This window comes from Dermacentor albipictus, unplaced genomic scaffold (genome assembly GCF_038994185.2).
Source record: "Dermacentor albipictus isolate Rhodes 1998 colony unplaced genomic scaffold, USDA_Dalb.pri_finalv2 scaffold_31, whole genome shotgun sequence".
Lineage (NCBI taxonomy): Eukaryota > Metazoa > Arthropoda > Arachnida > Ixodida > Ixodidae > Dermacentor > Dermacentor albipictus.
Genome location: NW_027225585.1, coordinates 877,315 through 897,736, shown reverse-complemented (window position 1 = coordinate 897,736; position 20,422 = coordinate 877,315). Strand labels below are relative to the sequence as shown.

The following is a 20,422-nucleotide window of genomic DNA, read 5'->3' as shown; positions in this document are numbered from 1 at the left end:
CTTTTTTTACTTCGGATAACGCTGTGGCATTTCCCAAAGAATCGTCTAGCGAAGCTTCCACTTTCGAAAGGCGTTTCTTAAGGTCAGTTATACTTGATAGAATGTCCTTCATCTTACTGCTAATTTCCTTTTGAAATTTTTCACGCGCAGACTCGGCATCCTTTAGCGCATCAAGAACCTTGTCTATCTTGTCAGGGCCGGGATTGACTTCAATGTCACCGCAGCAGATTAGGAGGTGAGCCGCAGAAAACATAAGAACGATCAGTCGCCCTCTCGGGCACCATGTAGCAAACAAACCGGCAGCGGCATGAAAACGAGGCCCTTCACTGCGGCTACACTGTAGTCGTTGGCTATGGCTACCTATCCGCGCTCGATATGTGACAATGTCAACACCCATACTGTACACATATAATCATAGGCACTGGGCTTGGGATTTGCGGCGTGCACTGAGGTACAGTTTACAACGCTATGAACCTGCACTCACCTATAAAAGGCAGAAGAACGATGTTTAGCGCTTTTCACAAACGCCGCAAATCCCAACGATGCACAATCCACAGGGTCCTTTTATAGCTGATCGCCGCCAGCAGGTACCGAATCAGGTATCACGTGAGCCAGAAGTCGACGCAAGCGCCGTCCGTAGCGGTGACAGTAAACAGCTGCGTCGATGCACCGTGGTTTACGATGCGCTGATCACAGCCGCAGTACGAAGCTCGTGGCCCGAGATCCCAACAGGTCAAGCAGCGACGTCGACGGTAACACTATAAAAGGCAGAAGAACGATGTTTAGCGCTTTTCACAAACGCCGCAAATCCCAACGATGCACAATCCACAGGGTCCTTTTATAGCTGATCGCCGCCAGCAGGTACCGAATCAGGTATCACGTGAGCCAGAAGTCGACGCAAGCGCCGTCCGTAGCGGTGACAGTAAACAGCTGCGTCGATGCACCGTGGTTTACGATGCGCTGATCACAGCCGCAGTACGAAGCTCGTGGCCCGAGATCCCAACAGGTCAAGCAGCGACGTCGACGGTAACACTATAAAAGGCAGAAGAACGATGTTTAGCGCTTTTCACAAACGCCGCAAATCCGTTATGTTATTCAAAATATGTTATTCAAAAAGAGAATAGAAGGCAGCGGTTAGTTAAGTGCACAGCAAATAAAGTGTCTTCGAAAAAAATTGCAAATGGAGTTGGACACTCTCAAATACGAATAAGACCGACCGACCGACCGACCGACCGACCGACCGACCGACCGACCGACCGACCGACCGACCGACCGACCGACCGACCGACCGACCGACCGACCGACCGACCGACCGACCGACCGACCGACCGACCGACCGACCGACCGACCGACCGACCGACCGACCGACCGACCGACCGACCGACCGACCGACCGACCGACCGACCGACCGACCGACCGACCGACCGACCGACCGACCGACCGACCGACCGACCGACCGACCGACCGACCGACCGACCGACCGACCGACCGACCGACCGACCGACCGACCGACCGACCGACCGACCGACCGACCGACCGACCGACCGACCGACCGACCGACCGACCGACCGACCGACCGACCGACCGACCGACCGACCGACCGACCGACCGACCGACCGACCGACCGACCGACCGACCGACCGACCGACCGACCGACCGACCGACCGACCGACCGACCGACCGACCGACCGACCGACCGACCGACCGACCGACCGACCGACCGACCGACCGACCGACCGACCGACCGACCGACCGACCGACCGACCGACCGACCGACCGACCGACCGACCGACCGACCGACCGACCGACCGACCGACCGACCGACCGACCGACCGACCGACCGACCGACCGACCGACCGACCGACCGACCGACCGACCGACCGACCGACCGACCGACCGACCGACCGACCGACCGACCGACCGACCGACCGACCGACCGACCGACCGACCGACCGACCGACCGACCGACCGACCGACCGACCGACCGACCGACCGACCGACCGACCGACCGACCGACCGACCGACCGACCGACCGACCGACCGACCGACCGACCGACCGACCGACCGACCGACCGACCGACCGACCGACCGACCGACCGACCGACCGACCGACCGACCGACAGACAGACAATGAACTTTATTTGATCCTGAGGAGCTTCAGCGGAGACCCTATCGGGGACCCGCAGAAGCCGCTGTCCGTCCAAGTCGGGGCAGGAGATGCACATAGAAGCAAATATTTTCGAATATGAGCTTCTATAGCAATCGTCCGCCCGGAAAAATGTGATTACCCGCCCCCAAACCATGCCAAGGAATAACCTTTCATTGTCTGTCATATTCACAAATATTCACAATTTCCTACCTAAGCGTGAACTCGTGTCCAACATCATGATTTCTTCAAACAGCAGCATACTTATACTAACCGAAACGTGGCTTACCCCTGATGTCACTGATACAGAAGTACTTGCCGACTTGTCAGGTTTCCAAGTTTTCAGAAATGACCGCAGATGCACTCAAGGGGGCGATGTCTTGATTGCTGTGGGCCCTAATTTATTGTGCACACCATTAGACATCGTCTCTGATCTAGAAATGTTATGGTTAATTTTTCGCTCATCGGCGCAATCCGTTTTGCTTGGTGTTTGCTACAGGGCTCCGCATACTTCACCTAACTTTGCAAGTGAGCTGAACAATATTCTGAGTGATCTCGGTACTGCACATCCAAATTCTATATATTGCTGTTCGGAGATTTCAATTATCCCGGTATCGACTGGGAGAAACTAGTTCCCTCAGGTGCGAACCACAGAGAATTAAAGGATTTTATAGAAGTATGTTTGAATGCCAATCTCACTCAGTAAGGGAACCAACGCGTGTTGCTGGCATCAGTGCTAATATCTTGGATCTTATACTAACTACGAATCCAGAGAGCTTATCACATATAACTTACCTGTAAGAAATTAGTGATCACAAAGTTATCCACGCCGAGTTTTCGTTCTGCCTTGAACAGCACGAAAAACGTAAGAAAACAATCCTTCTATATGAAAAAAGTAACTATAACGCAGTTAACAACGAGCTTAGAAATTTTTTCCCTTTATTTGAAGCCCAATTTTACAGCATGCCTATCCAGGAGAGCTGGGAGGTACTCAAATACAAAATGCAGGACTTGGCCAACAAATTCATTCCTAAAATTACTTTCCGTGAAAATCGCCAAAAGCCATGGTACACCAAGACACTCAAAACATTAGAAGGCAGAAAAAAGCGCTTCTTTCGTGCTGCTAAGATAAGAGCATCGTCTAATGCGTGGCAGCGATACTATACTGCCGAGAATGCCTACCTGATTGCTGTGAGAAATGCTAAGTTCAAATTTTTCAACAACGATTTGACAAAATTGTTAAATGATAACCCGAGAAAATTTTGGAAGGTCATCAACCCTATCGAATCGCGCGCTATCACTCTGACCAACGAATTGGGTGAAACCGTCGGGGACCTCGAATGCGCTAACACCTTCAACATTGCTTTTAGCACAGTTTTCACAAAAGAACCCAGCATACCTCTGCTTACGACACCAGCTAAAACTCTGTCTGCTATGCCTGCTATCACAATAACTCGTGACGGAATTTTATCCTTGTTAGATAACATTAAGCTTTCTTCATCGACAGGCGTCGATGAAATCAATTCCAAGCTGTTAAAGAACACCAGACATACCATTACTGCGTATCTGTGCATTTTGTTTTCTCATTCACTCTCTGTAGGTCACTTGCCAAATGATTGGAAAGTGGGGAAGGTTGTTCCTGTCTACAAATCTGGTAAAAAAGATTCGCCACTAAATTACCGCCCCACATCATTAACGAGCGTCCCGTGCAAAATCATGGAGCATGTCATTTATTCTAATGTCATGGCATTTCTCGATAAAAATAACTTTTTTCATCCACATCAGCATGGCTTTCGAAAGGGCTTTTCATGCGATACCCAACTGGCCATTTTCATTCATGACTTGCATGTTAACCTCGACACCAACATACTAACTGATGCCATTTTCTTAGATTACGCAAAAGCATTTGATAAAGTGCCGCATCAACGATTACTTTTAAAACTAAACCAGTTAAACCTGGACCACAACATTCTGATTTGGATCAAAGAATTCTTGTCTAACCGGTCCCAACACGTACTTGTTAATAATCATACCTCCGACCCTGTTCCTGTAACATCTGGTGTACCCCAAGGTTCTGTTCTCGGTCCTCTCCTATTTCTAATATATATTAACGACTTGCCTCAACACTTGTCTTGCCAAATCCGAACGTTCGCTGACGACTGTGTAATTTACCGATCAATTTCTAATCATTGCGACGCAGCAAAACTTCAGCATGATCTAGACCTTGTCCAGGAATGGTGCGACCGCTGGCTAATGACCATTAATCCGACTAAATGTAAACTTCTTTCCATTACTCGCCAAAAGCACCCCGTTACATTCCCGTACATAATTGCTAACGAACCTATACAAGCAATAACATCGTTCAAATACTTAGGCGTTACTTTGTCCAATGATCTCTCATGGCATGCAGATACTGCAAACATCATATCATCGGCAAATAGAACTCTCGGTTTTCTGAAACGTCACCTTCGCAACGCTCCCCAACACGTTAAATTACTAGCCTATAAGTCACTTATCCGTTCAAAACTAGAGTATGCGTCACCCATATGGTCCCCACATCAAGCATGCGTCGTAGATGACCTTGAAGCAGTACAAAATCGTGCCGCCAGATTCATTCACTCATCTTATTCTCACGAAATCAGTGTTACCGCCCTCAAAGCGGAATCTGGGCTGCAAGTCTGCAGGTTTTGTAAACACAATCACCATACCAACACGCATTACAAGTCATACGTCTTCTTTACTTGACTTATTCATTGTTGATATATCTACTACTGTATGCAACACAGGCACATTGGTGTCTGACATAAGCGACCACTGCCCTATATTTTTAATCTACACCGATGACTCTAAGAAAGCAACTGACGCCTGTCAACAATTCACTTATCAACGTATAACACAAGCAGGTTTAGAGCAGTTCAGGAATGACGTTATGAATCAGGATTGGTTACATGTTTTGAACAAAACAGATGCAAATGAGGCATATAATGAATTTATTATAACTTTTACCGATATGTACGCCAGCAATTTTCCAATGAGGGCAGCTAAATATTCCAAAAAAGTTAGAAAGCCTTGGGTTACTCATGAGCTTGCAAAAATGATCAAAACAAAAAATCTCTATCATTCCTTCCTGCGCACGCGGTGTGAACTAGCATTACAAACATTCAAAAAATTTAGAAACAGGCTAAATGCTGAACTAAGAAAAGCAAAGGCGGCGTACTATGAGGACTTATTTGCAAATGTTTCTAGACAACGCCCAGAGATTGCGTGGCAAACGATTAATCTTGTTCTAGGCCGCCGCAAGGACGATACGCACTTGACATCGATGAAGCTGAACTCACGTGAGATAACAGGCACAGCGCTTTCCGATTACTTTAACCACCACTTCGTAACTGCACAAAGCGATATGGCTGAAGGAAATGATAGCATAGGGGTGGTTTGTCATAGCGATGCTGTTCGCAAAAGTGCATTCTTTGCACCTACTGATGAATATGAAGTATACAGTGTGTACATGGGGCTGAAAAACAGTAAAGCTTTAGATGTAAATAATTTGCAGATTAAACCTATAAAACATGTTTTGCAATTTATTGTACCTCCGCTTGTGCACATTTACAACCTAATTTTAGAGACTGCAATTTTTCCAGGTGCAATGAAACACGCGAAAGTCTCGGTTATTTATAAAGGTGGTGATCGAAATACTGCGTCTAACTATCGACCGATATCGGTGCTCCCAATTTTTTCAAAAGGAATGGAAAAGCTTATTTTTGCTAGAATGACGGAATTTTTCAATAAACAGAGTGTGCTTACTGATTCACAATATGGATTTCGGAAAAACAGATCCACAGAAATGGCTCTTCTTACGCTGAAAGAATACGTTTTGCAGAGCTTCGAAAACAACTACTACGCAGCCGGCATTTTTGTAGACTTCAGTAAAGCTTTTGACAGCCTCAATCACGAGATTCTTATTCGGAAGCTTTGTTTGTATGGAATTCGTGGGAAACCGCTAGAATTACTCAAATCATATCTGAAACATCGACGTCAGTACGTTTCCATTAATAAACATAACTCGTCCCTCTTAAGTATTGTATGTGGTGTGCCTCAAGGAAGTATTCTTGGGCCACTTTTGTTTAACGTTTTTATAAATGATATCGTAACCATAAACAGTGAGGTTCAATTCATTATGTACGCGGATGACTGCACACTGTGTATCTCAGGTCCTGATGCGAATGAACTTGTGCAAAAATGTAATAAAATTATGGCAAATTTGTCCGATTGGACACAGACAAATAAGCTTAAAGTAAATTCAAAGAAAACAAAAGTTCTAATATTTCGCGCGAAAAATAAACCACTTAACATTAATCATGCTATTTATTTTCAGAGCCAACGCATTGAACTGGTTGAAGAATTTAAAATTCTTGGAGTATACTTTTCTTCTAATTTACGTTGGGATGCCCATATTAAACATCTCTGCGGAAAACTCTCTGCGGTTACCGGTGCTATGGCACGTTGTCGCACATTTCTACCTACGAGAGCAAAACTTCAAATATACTATGGTCTCTTCTTATTGTATATAAATTACTCTTACCTTGTCTGGGCTACAACATCTAAATCTAACTTGCAAAGGCTGGTAATACTTCAAAAGAAAATCGTTCGGTATATAGATAACGTTAATCGGCTTTCACCAACAGATAATATATTTATCAAATACCGACTAAACCGCGTCGATAAATTATACGAACACAGATTACTAGAAACGATTTACTTCTCATCCGAATATGTTAAGAATTATTTTGCATCCCTTGCTCAGCTAGAACTCTGCACTCACACGAAACATACTACACGAAACCCCGAGGTGTGGAAGGTACCATGGTTCCGAAACAATTACAGCCTACAGTCCTTAACACACAATATACCGACTGTACTAAACAAATATAAGCACACAGCTACGGTAAATAAAAATGGTTTGCGTGACTACTTTCTTTCTTTATAGTGGCACTTTAGTACATCAGCATGCAAGTGTAAAATGTCATCTTCATGCATACGTACGAAACTGTAATGTTTGTTGTGTATAAAGATTTCAGTGTATATATCATGTGAGTGCTACTGCCATGTAAGGGACCCTGGGCCTCCATCAAGCTGCTGCGACAGCTTTTTGCCCAGGTGTCCCTCCAGTTCCTTTTGTTTCTGGTAAATAAAATTGATTGATTGATTGATTGATTGATTGATTGATTGATTGATTGATTGATTGATTGATTGAAGCTTTATCCCTCCGCCAACGCATAGCAACACTTTGTCTATTTTATAAGATTTACCATTCATCACTTAACAGTGCCCCTTACATAACTCCACCCGCATACATATCTCCTCGCACTGGTCACCAACTGCAAGTTTCCCGTACACGTACAAGAACTGTTAATTTTTCAGCATCTTTTTTTCCTCGTGCAGCCAAAGACTGGAACTGCCTTCCTCGCAATATCGTCGTTCTCACCTGTCCATCATCTTTTTCTACCAATGTGACTGAGTACCTGTTGTCACAAATTTGAGTGTTATATTTTTTATGTAATACCCCCTAGTGGGGTCTTTAAGGTAAATAAATGAAATGAAATGAAATGAAATAATGCATAAGAAGCATTAGCCTCTTTTGTAAGCCAATAAAGAAGGATTAAAATGAATTTGCGCCTAATGAACATTAATGGGTAAGCATCAATGACACGGCCATTTTCAGGGGTAGCTCGTTGCTTAGCCCTCTCCGTACACGATGCCACTGATGTCGAAAATGAAATAATTCTTTACACAATCATCACTGAAATTCGCAGCCCCATCTGACCATAGTAGCCTGAACAGATATCGAAACGGTTAACGTTTATCGAAATTCAAATGCCTGTGACTGTGTCATTCCTCGTCTGTCTCTTATTTGTGACCCCCTGCTCCGGCTTGGTGGCAGCACACATTCTAACCCCGACCACATTGTCTGATCTCGGCCTCGGGGATCAGCTTGCACATGTGGATCCTTTCATCGGTGACGATTTCACTCTGCTTCGCACGTGCCTAACTGCATAGCTTTGAAGTGAACATCATAATTGGGTCTATTTCTCTTATTTATGCATAAAATCTATCCATATTTAGTGCAGTTATTCAAATTATTATATTGCGTCCTTCACTGTTTTTTAACCTAACGGAAAGACTTCTTCAGTAATTACAGTGAACGCCCTCACATAGTCATCCTTTGGGCCTTAAATAGTTCAATTCCACATCTATCACACACACACACACACACACACACACACCCGCGCGCGCGCACGCAAGCACGCACGCACATGAAGAATTTCAGAACTTTATAGAACTCTTTAATGTATTAGGAGGCATTCGTGAAAAGCAAAATCATTGCGCTGTCGCTGATTCCAAACTTCCGCAGACATGTGTTACAGCGACTGCAGGAAAAGTTGAAACTGAGAATGTCAACCGCAAGGTTCATTCCCATGATTGCCATTTGTTGTTTTTAACCAACGAGAGCTCTCATCCTCAGGTCGCTCCTTGCAACTGTGATAATAAGATGGATCGTGCTGCAGTCAGAAAGACAAGAAAATCGTGATGCGCCGGGACAATCAGACAGTTCTCGACCGCACATAAAACAATCATTTTTAAAATGTTTAAGACATACCTGGCTACAATATTTCGTCATAGCACAATTGGTGGCGCGAAAGCTAGGAAAAATAATAGAGATATCGATCATTTTGCCTAAACTGGCATTTTTACTTTCCGCGTCCTTCGTCGTTTTCCTTGGTTGGAGCCTTCGAAAATAACATTTAAAAAAAAGTGGAGGGAGGCCGCACATAATGAACGCATCGCGGGCTTAAGCTAAGGTTCTTCGTCACCCATTCTTCCTGGCTCAGCTGCAATGACGTTAGATAGGCTAGATACAGCTTCGTAGCGTCCAATTTCAGATAATACCGAAGAATACGTCATGCGCACTACGATCACTGCCTGTTCGCAGAACCAAAAAACAAAAAAGAGAAGAAGAAACTGATAGCCCAGCAGGGCGTGACGGCTGCTGAAGGAACAGCAAAGAGTGAGGGAAGCTGGCCTGATACCTCCCTCGCCTTGGCAGAGAATTCTGGGCCATGGCGCTGTTCATGTTCCCGGTCGACGCTCGCACGATAAGCTTCAAATCGCGCTTGACTGTACAGCAGCATGGCCGCAGCAACGGGGGGCGGTGTTTCGCCGCTCGCGGCAGCGTGGGACACTCCGTAGGTACTCGTCGCCAGCCTCGTCGCCAGTGTCACGATCCACCCCGGGTCGTGAACAAGGGAGGGCTTGTGGCACCCTCCGTTAGATGGACGCTCGGCAGCGTGGTGGTGCTGAACGATGACTGCCCAATGTTGCCTGCCGAGCTTTAGCAGGCTACCGAGCTTGGCAGGCGAACCAAGATTATGTCCGAGGGGGTGTCACATACTTGCTACAGCATGTTTATTTAAAAGCTATTCTGCAGGAGGGATTTGCTCGACACATTCACGTAGAGACTGGTTTGTATGGGCCCTCCTTGGGCAGCATAATTATTGGGAAGTCTCCACTTACATCAATCTTCCTCCCTGTAGGCTGCTGTTGTCCCTCACAGTATTTAAATTGAAATAGTCAAAAACTTTTATTAATGAATTTTCTACTCATATAGGAATCATATAGCAGAAGCCATTCTATTCATATTGTCACGTGGTAGTGACGGCGAAGAAAGAAGCAGTACGGTGGAATACAAAACTAGCTTTTATTGGGCGAACCTGTGCCCACAAAACAGGCTACACTTATAGCACAACGAAAGCGGCGAACACAGTCGGCGATCGTCGAAAATCTGATCAGCGGTTCAAGCGCGTCGGCTTTTATACGCAATCGTCGAATGTTCCAGACTAATCGTTGGGACCCGCGTGCCTTCCATAAAGTTCTACATCAATCACGTCAGGCGAATAAATCAGATATCACAAGGTTCGGCAACACCAGACTGCGGATAGAAGCATCGATAACTTTCCAGAAACTTCGGATACATGCAAGCGCGTTCCGCGCTGCGCGATAAGATTTGTTAGGCGGTGAAACCTGGTCGCCCGATAAATATAAATACACGTGTCAATACCCCCCTCTTAAAAAGCATCGTCCCGATGCTACAAAGAGAGCGAAACACAAAGGGACACTTATTAAACATAAGTAACGAAACAACGAAAAGAAATAAAGTCGAAAGGTCAGTTGCGCGAAGTCCCAAAGTTCGTCAACGCTGATGGTACGGCTTGAGCCGCACAACGTGGACAATTTCTGGTCGTGAGCGGCGCCGCTGTGACAGCGAAATGCCGTCTGGCACGACCTCGTAGTCCAGTGCACCAATACGTCGGATGACCTTGTACGGTCCAAAATAGCGACGCAAAAGCTTCTCGCTCAGTCCTCGTCGGCGTATAGGGGTCCATACCCAAACACGGTCGCCGGGCTGGTACTCGACGAAGCGTCGTCGGAGATTGTAGTGTCGGCTGTCGGTCCTCTGCTGGTTCTTTATTCGCAGGCGGGCGAGCTGTCGGGCTTCTTCGGCGTGCTGGAGATAGGTAGCGACGTCAAGATTTTCTTCGTCCGTTACGTGCGGCAGCATGGCGTCGAGCGTCGTCGTCGGGTTCCTGCCGTAAACCAACTTGAACGGCGTGATCTGTGTTGTTTCTTGCACCGCCGTGTTATAAGCGAATGTTACGTACGGCAGGACGACATCCCAGGTCTTGTGTTCGACGTCGACGTACATCGCTAGCATGTCGGCGAGGGTCTTATTCAGCCGCTCCGTAAGACCATTCGTCTGCGGGTGGTAAGCCGTTGTCCTCCTCTGCCTTGTCTGACTGTATTTCAGAATGGCTTGGGTGAGCTCCGCTGTAAAGGCCGTTCCTCGGTCGGTGATGAGGACTTCTGGGGCGCCATGTCGCAGCAGGATGTTTTCGACAAAGAATTTCGCCACTTCGGCGGCGCTACCTTTCGGCAGTGCTTTTGTTTCAGCGAAGCGGGTGAGGTAGTCCGTCGCCACGACGATCCACTTATTTCCGGTTATTGACGTCGGAAAGGGTCCCAGCAAGTCCATCCCGATCTGCTGGAATGGTCGGCAAGGAGGCTCGATTGGCTGTAGTAATCCGGCTGGCCTTGTCGGCGGTGTCTTGCGTCGCTGACAGTCTCGGCATGTTCTGACATAGCGGGCGACGTCGGCGGTCAGGCGCGGCCAATAATACTTTTCTTGTATCCTCGATAGTGTCCGGGAAAATCCGAGGTGTCCAGCGGTCGGATCGTCATGTAGGGCATACAATACTTCTGGACGAAGTCCTGACGGGACAACAAGAAGGTAATTGGCGCGGACTGACGAGAAGTTCTTCTTCACGAGTAGACTGTCTTGAAGCGTGAAGGAAGATAATCCGCGCTTAAATGCCCTGGGGACAACGTCGGCGTGCCCTTCCAAATAATAGACGAGGCCTTTAAGTTCCGGGTCCGCTCGTTGTTGTTCGGCGAAGTCTTCCGCGCTTATTATTCCAAGGAAGGCGTCGTCATCCTCGTCATCTTGCGGCGGAGGGTCAATGGGGGCGCGGGATAGGCAATCGGCGTCTGAGTGTTTTCGTCCGGACTTGTATGTTACGGTGATGTCGTATTCTTGTAGTCTGAGGCTCCACCGTGCCAGCCGTCCTGAGGGATCCTTTAAATTCGCTAGCCAACACAAGGCGTGATGGTCGCTGACGACTTTGAATGGCCTGCCATATAGGTAAGGGCGAAATTTCGCTGTAGCCCAAACGATGGCGAAGCATTCCTTTTCGGTTGTAGAATAATTGCCTTCCGCTTTTGACAACGACCGGCTAGCGTAAGCTATCACGTGTTCATGTCCATCTTTTCTCTGAACCAGGACGGCGCCGAGGCCTAGGCTACTGGCGTCAGTGTGGATTTCGGTATCGGCGTGATCGTCGAAGTGCGCAAGTACGGGCGGCGACTGCATGCGTCGTTTGAGTTCTTGAAATGCCTCGGCCTGCGGCGTTTCCCACTTGAACTCGACGTCGCATTTAGTTAGCTGCGTCAGCGGCTCAGCGATGCGTGAAAAGTTCTTGACAAATCGCCTGTAGTAGGCGCACATGCCAAGAAATCTACGCACTGCCTTCTTGTCGATGGGCTGTGGGAACTTTGCTATGGCAGCTGTCTTCTGTGGGTCGGGGCGGACTCCGGATTTGCTGATGACGTGGCCTAAAAATAGAAGCTCCTCGTAAGCGAAGCGGCACTTTTCCGGCTTCAGAGTAAGTCCTGATGACCTGATGGCCTCTAGTACTGTTGCCAGCCGCCTAAGGTGAACGTCGAAATTTCCGGCGAAGACGACGACGTCATCCAAGTATACGAGACAGGTCTGCCACTTCAATCCTGCTAAAACCGTGTCCATCACGCGCTGGAATGTTGCAGGCGCCGAGCACAGTCCGAATGGCATAACCTTGAACTCGTAGAGGCCGTCTGGGGTGATGAAGGCGGTCTTTTCGCGATCTCTTTCGTCGACCTCTATTTGCCAATAGCCAGACTTTAGGTCCATGGACGAGAAGTATTTAGCGTTGCAGAGCCGATCTAATGCGTCGTCTATCCGTGGGAGGGGGTATACGTCCTTCTTCGTGATCTTGTTCAGACGACGATAATCGACGCAGAAACGTAGGGTTCCGTCCTTTTTCTTTACCAGAACAACAGGGGATGCCCACGGGCTTTTCGACGGCTGGATGATGTCGTCGCGCAGCATTTCGTCGACTTGTTCTCTTATAGCTTCACGTTCTCGCGCCGAAACTCGGTAAGGGCTCTGACGGAGTGGGCGAGCGCATTCCTCGGTGATTATGCGATGCTTGGCGACTGGTGTTTGTCGAATCCTCGATGACGTCGAAAAAGCAGCCTTTGTATCGTCGGAGCAGACTTCTGAGCTGCTGTTGCTTAATCATAGGGAGATTTGGATTAATGTCGTAGTCTGGTTCGGGAACCATGGTCGTCGGGGTAGATGCGGCGGAATCCGAGAGGACAAACGCATTACTTGTTTCCAGAATTTCCTCGATGTACGCGATCGTCGTGCCCTTGTTGATGTGCTTGAACTCCTGGCTGAAGTTTGTCAGCAACACTTCAGTTTTCCCTCCATGCAGTCGAGCGATCCCTCTTGCGACGCAAATTTCATGGTCTAGCAGTAGACGTTGGTCGCCTTCAATGACGCCTTCTACGTCAGCGGGTGTTTCGGTGCTGACCGAAATAACGATGCTGCAGCGAGGCGGGACGCTCACTTGATCTTCGAGCACACTCAAGGCGTGGTGGCTACGAGGGCTCTCCGGCGGCATTGCTTTATCTTCCGACAGCGTTACTGACTTCGACTTCAGGTTGATGATTGCGCCGTGTTGGTCCAGGAAGTCCATACCGAGAATGACGTCTCGTGAACACTGTTGGAGGATAACGAAGGTGGCAGGGTAAGTCCGGTCATGAATGGTTATTCTTGCCGTGCAGATCCCAGTCGGCGTAATGAGGTGTCCTCCAGCGGTGCGAATCTGAGGGCCTTCCCACGCGGTCTTAACTTTCTTCAACTGGGCGGCGATGTGTCCACTCATTACGGAGTAATCGGCCCCTGTGTCGACTAAGGCAGTGACTGCGTGGCCGTCGAGAAGCACGTCGAGGTCGGTTGTTCTTTGTCTGACATTGCAGTTAGGTCTTGGCGTTGGATCACGGCTGCGTCGTGTTGAACTGAGGTTGGAACGTCGCGTCGTCAAGTCGTCTTTCGTCGGTGTAGTTTTGGCTTCCAGACTTCGTCGGGACGGCGGCGTGTAGTTATGTCGTCGAGATGGTCTCTTCGTCGTCTTCGTCGGCGGCGGAGGATCTTCGTCAGTTCGACGAACAGCAACCGCACCTCCATCGGTTGCTGCTTTTAGTTTTCCGGGTATGGGCTCGCAGAGCGGCCCCGGGCTGGGCCAGTGTATGGACGGCGCTGCGGCGACAGGTAGCGGCCTGGTGACGGCGAACGGGACGGCCGTCGAGGGCTCCACTGAGTAGCGGCGAGGTAATCGGCGATGTCACGTGGGCGCTCGCCAAGCTGTGGACGCGGCGCGTTGACGGCGAAACCTCGCAGTCCCATCTCCCGGTACGGACATCGTCTGTAGACGTGACCCGCTTCTCCGCAGTGGTAGCAGAGCGGGCGGTGGTCAGGAGCACGCCAGATGTCCGTCTTCCTCGCGTAGGTGCGCTGGGCGACGGGTGGTCGTGCTGGCGGCGGCGGCGGCGGACGACGAAATTGCGGTGTTGCAGGACCTTGGCGCGGTCGCGCAGGGGGGCCTTGACGGCGGGCGACGGCGGCGGCGTAGGTCATTGCTTCCGGCTGCGGTGGTTCTGGTTGCACCTCAGGAACTCCAAGGGATCGGTGCACCTCTTCCTTCACGATGTCGGCGATAGAGGCCGCTTGAGGCTGCGACGAAGGGAGGACCTTGCGCAGTTCTTCGCGCACAATGGCCCTGATGGTCTCTTGAAGGTCGTCCGAACCTAGTCCTTGGATGGCATACTGCGGCGTGTGCCCCTGGCGGTTATATTGCCGGGTTCGCATCTCCAGAGTTTTCTCGATCGTCGATGCCTCTGCAGAAAACTCAGCCACAGTCTTTGGTGGGTTACGAATAAGTCCGGCGAAAAGGTCTTGCTTGACGCCGCGCATCAGGAAGCGAACTTTTTTCTCCTCCGACATTTCCGGGTCGGCGTGCCGGAAAAGACGGGCCATCTCCTCCGTGAAGATTGCGATCGTCTCGTTTGGCAGCTGTACTCTGGTTTCTAGTAGAGCTTGGGCTCGCTCTTTTCGCACGACGCTTGTAAACGTGTGCAAGAAGCCGCTTCGGAAAAGGTCCCACGTCGTTAAGGTGGCTTCCCGATTCTCGAACCACGTCCTGGCGGCGTCTTCCAATGCGAAATAGACATGCCGCAGCTTGTCGTCGCTGTCCCAACTGTTAAACTTGGCGACCCTCTCATACGTTTCGAGCCAGGTTTCCGGGTCCTCGAATGTTGATCCGCGGAACGTCGGAGGTTCCCTGGGCTGCTGCAGCACGATGGGGGATGCTGGGGCTGCCATTGGGGTTGCCTTGTCCACAATCTTCTTGGTCTTCTCAGGTAGAAGTCCGTGCTCCGGGGGCAGCTGTTGAAGACGGCGGCTTGCTCGATGCTCCGGGACGGCGCTGGTGTTGTCTTTGCGGTCCGGGCTTGTATTACGGCTTGTCGGGGGCGTCCGGTACATGGACGTAAAGCACCTCCACCAGATGTCACGTGGTAGTGACGGCGAAGAAAGAAGCAGTACGGTGGAATACAAAACTAGCTTTTATTGGGCGAACCTGTGCCCACAAAACAGGCTACACTTATAGCACAACGAAAGCGGCGAACACAGTCGGCGATCGTCGAAAATCTGATCAGCGGTTCAAGCGCGTCGGCTTTTATACGCAATCGTCGAATGTTCCAGACTAATCGTTGGGACCCGCGTGCCTTCCATAAAGTTCTACATCATTTGCGTCAGGCGAATAAATCAGATATCACAAGGTTCGGCAACACCAGACTGCGGATAGAAGCATCGATAACTTTCCAGAAACTTCGGATACATGCAAGCGCGTCCCGCGCTGCGCGATAAGATTTGTTAGGCGGTGAAACCTGGTCGCCCGATAAATATAAATACACGTGTCAATATTTGGTATTTCAAATATTTATGCACCCCGTACATGATAATAAAAATCATAATAATAATGAGGCCAGTAAAATATGGAAACTTTTTGTATTGTTATTCTTTGCCTCGTGCAAAACTATGTGCTTAGCGCTGCCTACCGGTAGTTTTGATTTACATAATCTTGTTGTGCATCACAAGTAGACTAGGGATCCAAATGCACCCACCTATAGGGTGCATCCAACTCCTGGTGCTCTCGCAGGTGCAGCTCCATTTTGCGTCGGGTGCCAAACACTTGTGAGCAGCCGGGTGACAGGCACCCAAACGTTGGCCGGCCATGCAGCTTCATGTGCGCTCGCAGGTTGTACACCGTCGTGAAGTGTTGCCCGCAGCCTACCACATCGCACTGCGTACACATACATGCCAGCTTGTGCTTTTTCATGGGTGCACAAATGATGGATAACTACAGTCAAACCCACTAATAAAATTACCGGTTTTAACAATACTCACATGTAACAATGCACCGTCAACTGTGTGTATTCTATGGTAAACTGCTTACTACTACAATGTTTCCATGCCACGTTATTGGTTATAACAATTAAATCTGGCTACTGGGTGTCTAGCGGGCTCTCCCATCCCTCTTTCATCACTCCAAAACACGAGCCGACAGTGCGACGGTCAACTACCCCGGTCAGCGCAGTTGACTCGTGTCTTGGAGCGTTGGAAGCAAGGTTCTTCCCACGGTGGGCAGCATTGGCAATTATGCACACCATTCCGGTCTGCCGCCCACCGCTCTGGTTGGAATGCTGCCATTTTGAAACAATCTTAAAGAGGAAAGATCTGTGCTTCACATAGCCATGACGCTGTATTTCACCATTTAGAAATAAAAGCAAAAGAAGCAAATGAAAATGAAAGAAACTAGTGCCGCAATTTGTTATTGCTGCCACGTGGAGACAGGAAGCACTTTGTTGGCTGACACAGATTTGAATCGCCAGTGCATGTTTCGTGCACAATTTGACAGTGGCGAGCTGTGCATTTCTTTCTTCCAGTGAAATTTGGCAATTACGGTAGGGATACATCACTAGCTCCCATTAGTTTAGTTAACGCATCCAAAATGCAAAATTGGTACAACTCAATATGGCAGAATGACTGTACAAAGAGAGAGAGAGAGAGACGCTTAGTTGTGTGTGACCAATGGGGGTGGAAGGGGGCGAACGTGCGATAATGTAATTAGGCCTGCCCTTTGGGAGGGAAGCCCCCTCCCCTCCATACATGGGGCACACACCCTATCTTGGATGTAATCCTCGGCATATGAAAAGACAGAGCCAAGATGGTTGGCGCCTTGACACACATTGTGTTCCCGCATCCAGCGTTGACGGCCGTGCAATCTCAAGTATTCAAAACACGGTGTGAAGCGTACGCTCGCGTTGTGACAGCGATTGTTCGTACTCATCAAGTGAGATCTATTCATGTTACTTGAGCGCACATGACATCGAAAAAACTACAATAGCAGCTTGGGCTTGTTGGTTTTCCATCCTGCTAGTAACAGCGCAAATATAGACAAGGGACGAGACAGGAAGACACCACAAGCGCTGACTTTCAACAACGTTTATTCCGAAAGAAACAGGGCTTTTTATAAACATTGCCTCATGTGTCGCAGTCACGTGATTGCACATCATGTGAAACAAGCACTTTTTTCTTTTATGCACTCAAGATAGCGGTTTCACATGATGTGCAATCACGTGACTGCGACACATAAGGCAATGTTTATAAAAAGCCCTGTTTCTTTCGGAATAAACGTTGTTGAAAGTCAGCGCTTGTGGTGTCTTCCTGTCTCGTCCCTTGTCTATATTTGCGCTGTTACTAGCAGGATGGAAAACCAACAAGCCCAAGCTGCTATTCTAGCGAAATACATTTCTAGTACCTCGGGCCCTTTTCAATGTTTCACTCTCGACTTCCCAGCACTCATTGCCCTCATTGTCAACGCTGTCTGCCGAGCGAGAACCATGTCGTTCTGCGCACGTATGAAGATTCTTCCGCCGGAAGTAATTGCCCTCTTTGGAGGACATGCACCCTCTGATAGCCACGGGCGAAGATGCTTGAAGATTCTAAAATCTGAATGGTACCGCCAGGCCCGTCTGTACAGGGACTGTTTACGCCTACGTCTCTCCAGCTGCACCCGGCAATGGCGGGATACGTTGCGCGTCATCGACAGGTCTACCGAGGCTCTGTGGAACGTGATCCTGGCGAAGCTGCGCACCGACACTACCCTGAAACGAAGAGCAGCAGAAACACGGACGCCTGGAAGCAGTGTCCATACCAGCGGAGTCGAGGCTCTGCCTCACTCGATCCTGGAGGTTCTACGTCATGGACCGAAATTTGCCGTCGAGCCGAGGACTTCTACACCGGAACTACTGGCAATGGTGCGACGAGTTGCGCGCGCAGGGCCAGAGTCTGAAAGTGCCAGGTGCCTGTCCGACGGAGTCGACGTGGTTGCCCGTTGCAAAATGGGCACGAACCGCCTACCTGTGCGACAAGTGGTGACGTATTTGAAAGAACATTCCCTCTCGTTGCTTACTTCTGACAAGGAGGGGGGCTTCGCTGTGATGCCGAAAGACGTCTACCAATATAAGGCGTTAGAGGCCATAAGTTCTGTTTTTAACAGTCATGAAAAGTCTGTTCTGCGAAAAGCAAAGTCAGCTGCAAAGAAGCTTTGCGGAAATCTAAAACTCGACCGCCTTGTGCGTAGCATCGAAACTAGCAAAAAATCATCCCTTGACATGTTTTTCACTGTTAAAACGCATAAACCTGAGTGGCCCCTGCGGGTCATAGTATCTGAGAAGGGCACTTGGCAGAAAACGATTGCCCTGTTTTTGCAAGAAAAACTAAAGCTACTAACTGTTGACGATCCTTTCCAGGTGAAATCCTCAGACGCTGTAATAAGGTTTTTAAAAGACAATTCTAGCACTGACTTTGCAGCATGCTCTGTAGATGTTAAAGATTTATATTATTCGATCCCCCAACATGAAATTTTGGAGTGCGTGGAAGAATGTATAGATGCACACGGTGCTGTCCCTTTTCAGAACGCCTCCGGGGTTTCAACCGGTGGGTTCCTGGAACTCCTTTCTGTATACTTGAAATCCACTTATGTTACGTGGGAAGGGAATGTGTACCTCCAGAAACGCGGCGTCTGTATAGGGTCATGTATTGCGCCAGTACTTAGCGATTTGTTTCTTGCCCAGAAAGATAGATTACTTCAGAACGCCCTAACCAGAACAAACGTCCGGGGAGTCTTTCGGTATGTTGACGATTACTTGGTTCTATGTGATGGCTCTGGCACGAATTCAGATGACGCAGTTTCGGAGGCACTAACATGCTTTAGTCATGCGCTTCAGCCGCTTGCTGTTACCCACGAGGTCCCCACGCAAGGGTCTTTGAGATTCCTTGATCTCCGGCTCGAGCTCTCCAAAGGGAAGGTCTGCTGGGCCTATGAACCCAGAGGCGACAAGGCGCCACTGCCATTCGAATCAGCGCATTCAAAACTAGTGAAGAGAGCAATTGCAAACCTTTGTCTAACAAATGCGCTCAAAAAATCGTGCATCCACGCAATGGAACAAAGTTTTCGTCGGCAGGTTGACCGGCTTACTAGGGCTGGTTACCCGTCGCACCTTCTTGTGTCCGTTGCGGAAAAAATGAGCAAGAACCTAAAACTCGAGCGTGCCCATGGCGAGCCAGGTAGCGAGAAGCCAAAAGAAAAACGACGGACCGTGGCCCTGCCATACGTACACAACCTATCTCACCGCCTGAAAAAGATTGGGCGAAAAGCTGGAGTCAATGTAGTGCTTACTGCCCCAAAAAAACTAAAAAGCCTCTGCCGACGCGTCAATGCTGAAGAGCCGATAAAGCAGGAAGGGTGCACGACTAATCACCAGAATCGTTTCGTGGAGTGCGCAGAAGCCGTTGTGTATTCAATACCTCTGAAATGTGGAAAAAGGTATATAGGGCAAACTTCTAGATGCACAAATGAGAGACTGAAGGAACATAAACTTAGCGTCGAGCAGGCTAACAGGAATCTAGGCATACATATCAGGGATTGCCCCTCAAAAGATTGCGCCGCAGAATTTAGACGCTGTAAAGTGCTGAAGAAACACAATGACCAGCTGGTCCGGGAGATAATTGAGGCAGCCGAGATTACCAGACTTCGTGATCAATGCGTTAGCACGCCGTCCTTGTTACTGACAAAAAAAGAACTTGAGCTTTTGCACGTGCAACCGCTATCTTGAGTGCATAAAAGAAAAAAGTGCTTGTTTCACATGATGTGCAATCACGTGACTGCGACACATGAGGCAATGTTTATAAAAAGCCCTGTTTCTTTCGGAATAAACGTTGTTGAAAGTCAGCGCTTGTGGTGTCTTCCTGTCTCGTCCCTTGTCTATATTTGCGCTGTTACTAGCAGGAAAAAACTACATCCCTTACTTTGTGCAGTTGATTCTTTGCTATCGCCATCAATAATCCTCCTTTCTGCCGAAATCGCAACATTTTATTTTCTTGGGACAAGTATCAGTATCTTTTTACACTTTTGTTTTTAATTTGTCGGCTTCATCTTA

At 48.7% G+C, this 20,422-nt stretch overlaps 1 protein-coding gene across 4 annotated transcripts in view; it reads right to left on the bottom strand.

The window, feature by feature from the left end:
- The window catches only part of LOC135909917 (zinc finger protein ZXDC-like), a 358,875-nt gene that overhangs the window by 266,354 nt on the left and 72,099 nt on the right, over positions 1–20,422 (bottom strand). For all 4 annotated transcript variants that reach the window (XM_065441928.1, XM_065441931.1, XM_065441929.1 and 1 more), the window contains exon 4: positions 16,043–16,221. In XM_065441928.1, coding sequence (XP_065298000.1) covers positions 16,043–16,221 — 179 coding nt within the window. The remainder of the gene's footprint in view (positions 1–16,042; positions 16,222–20,422) is intronic.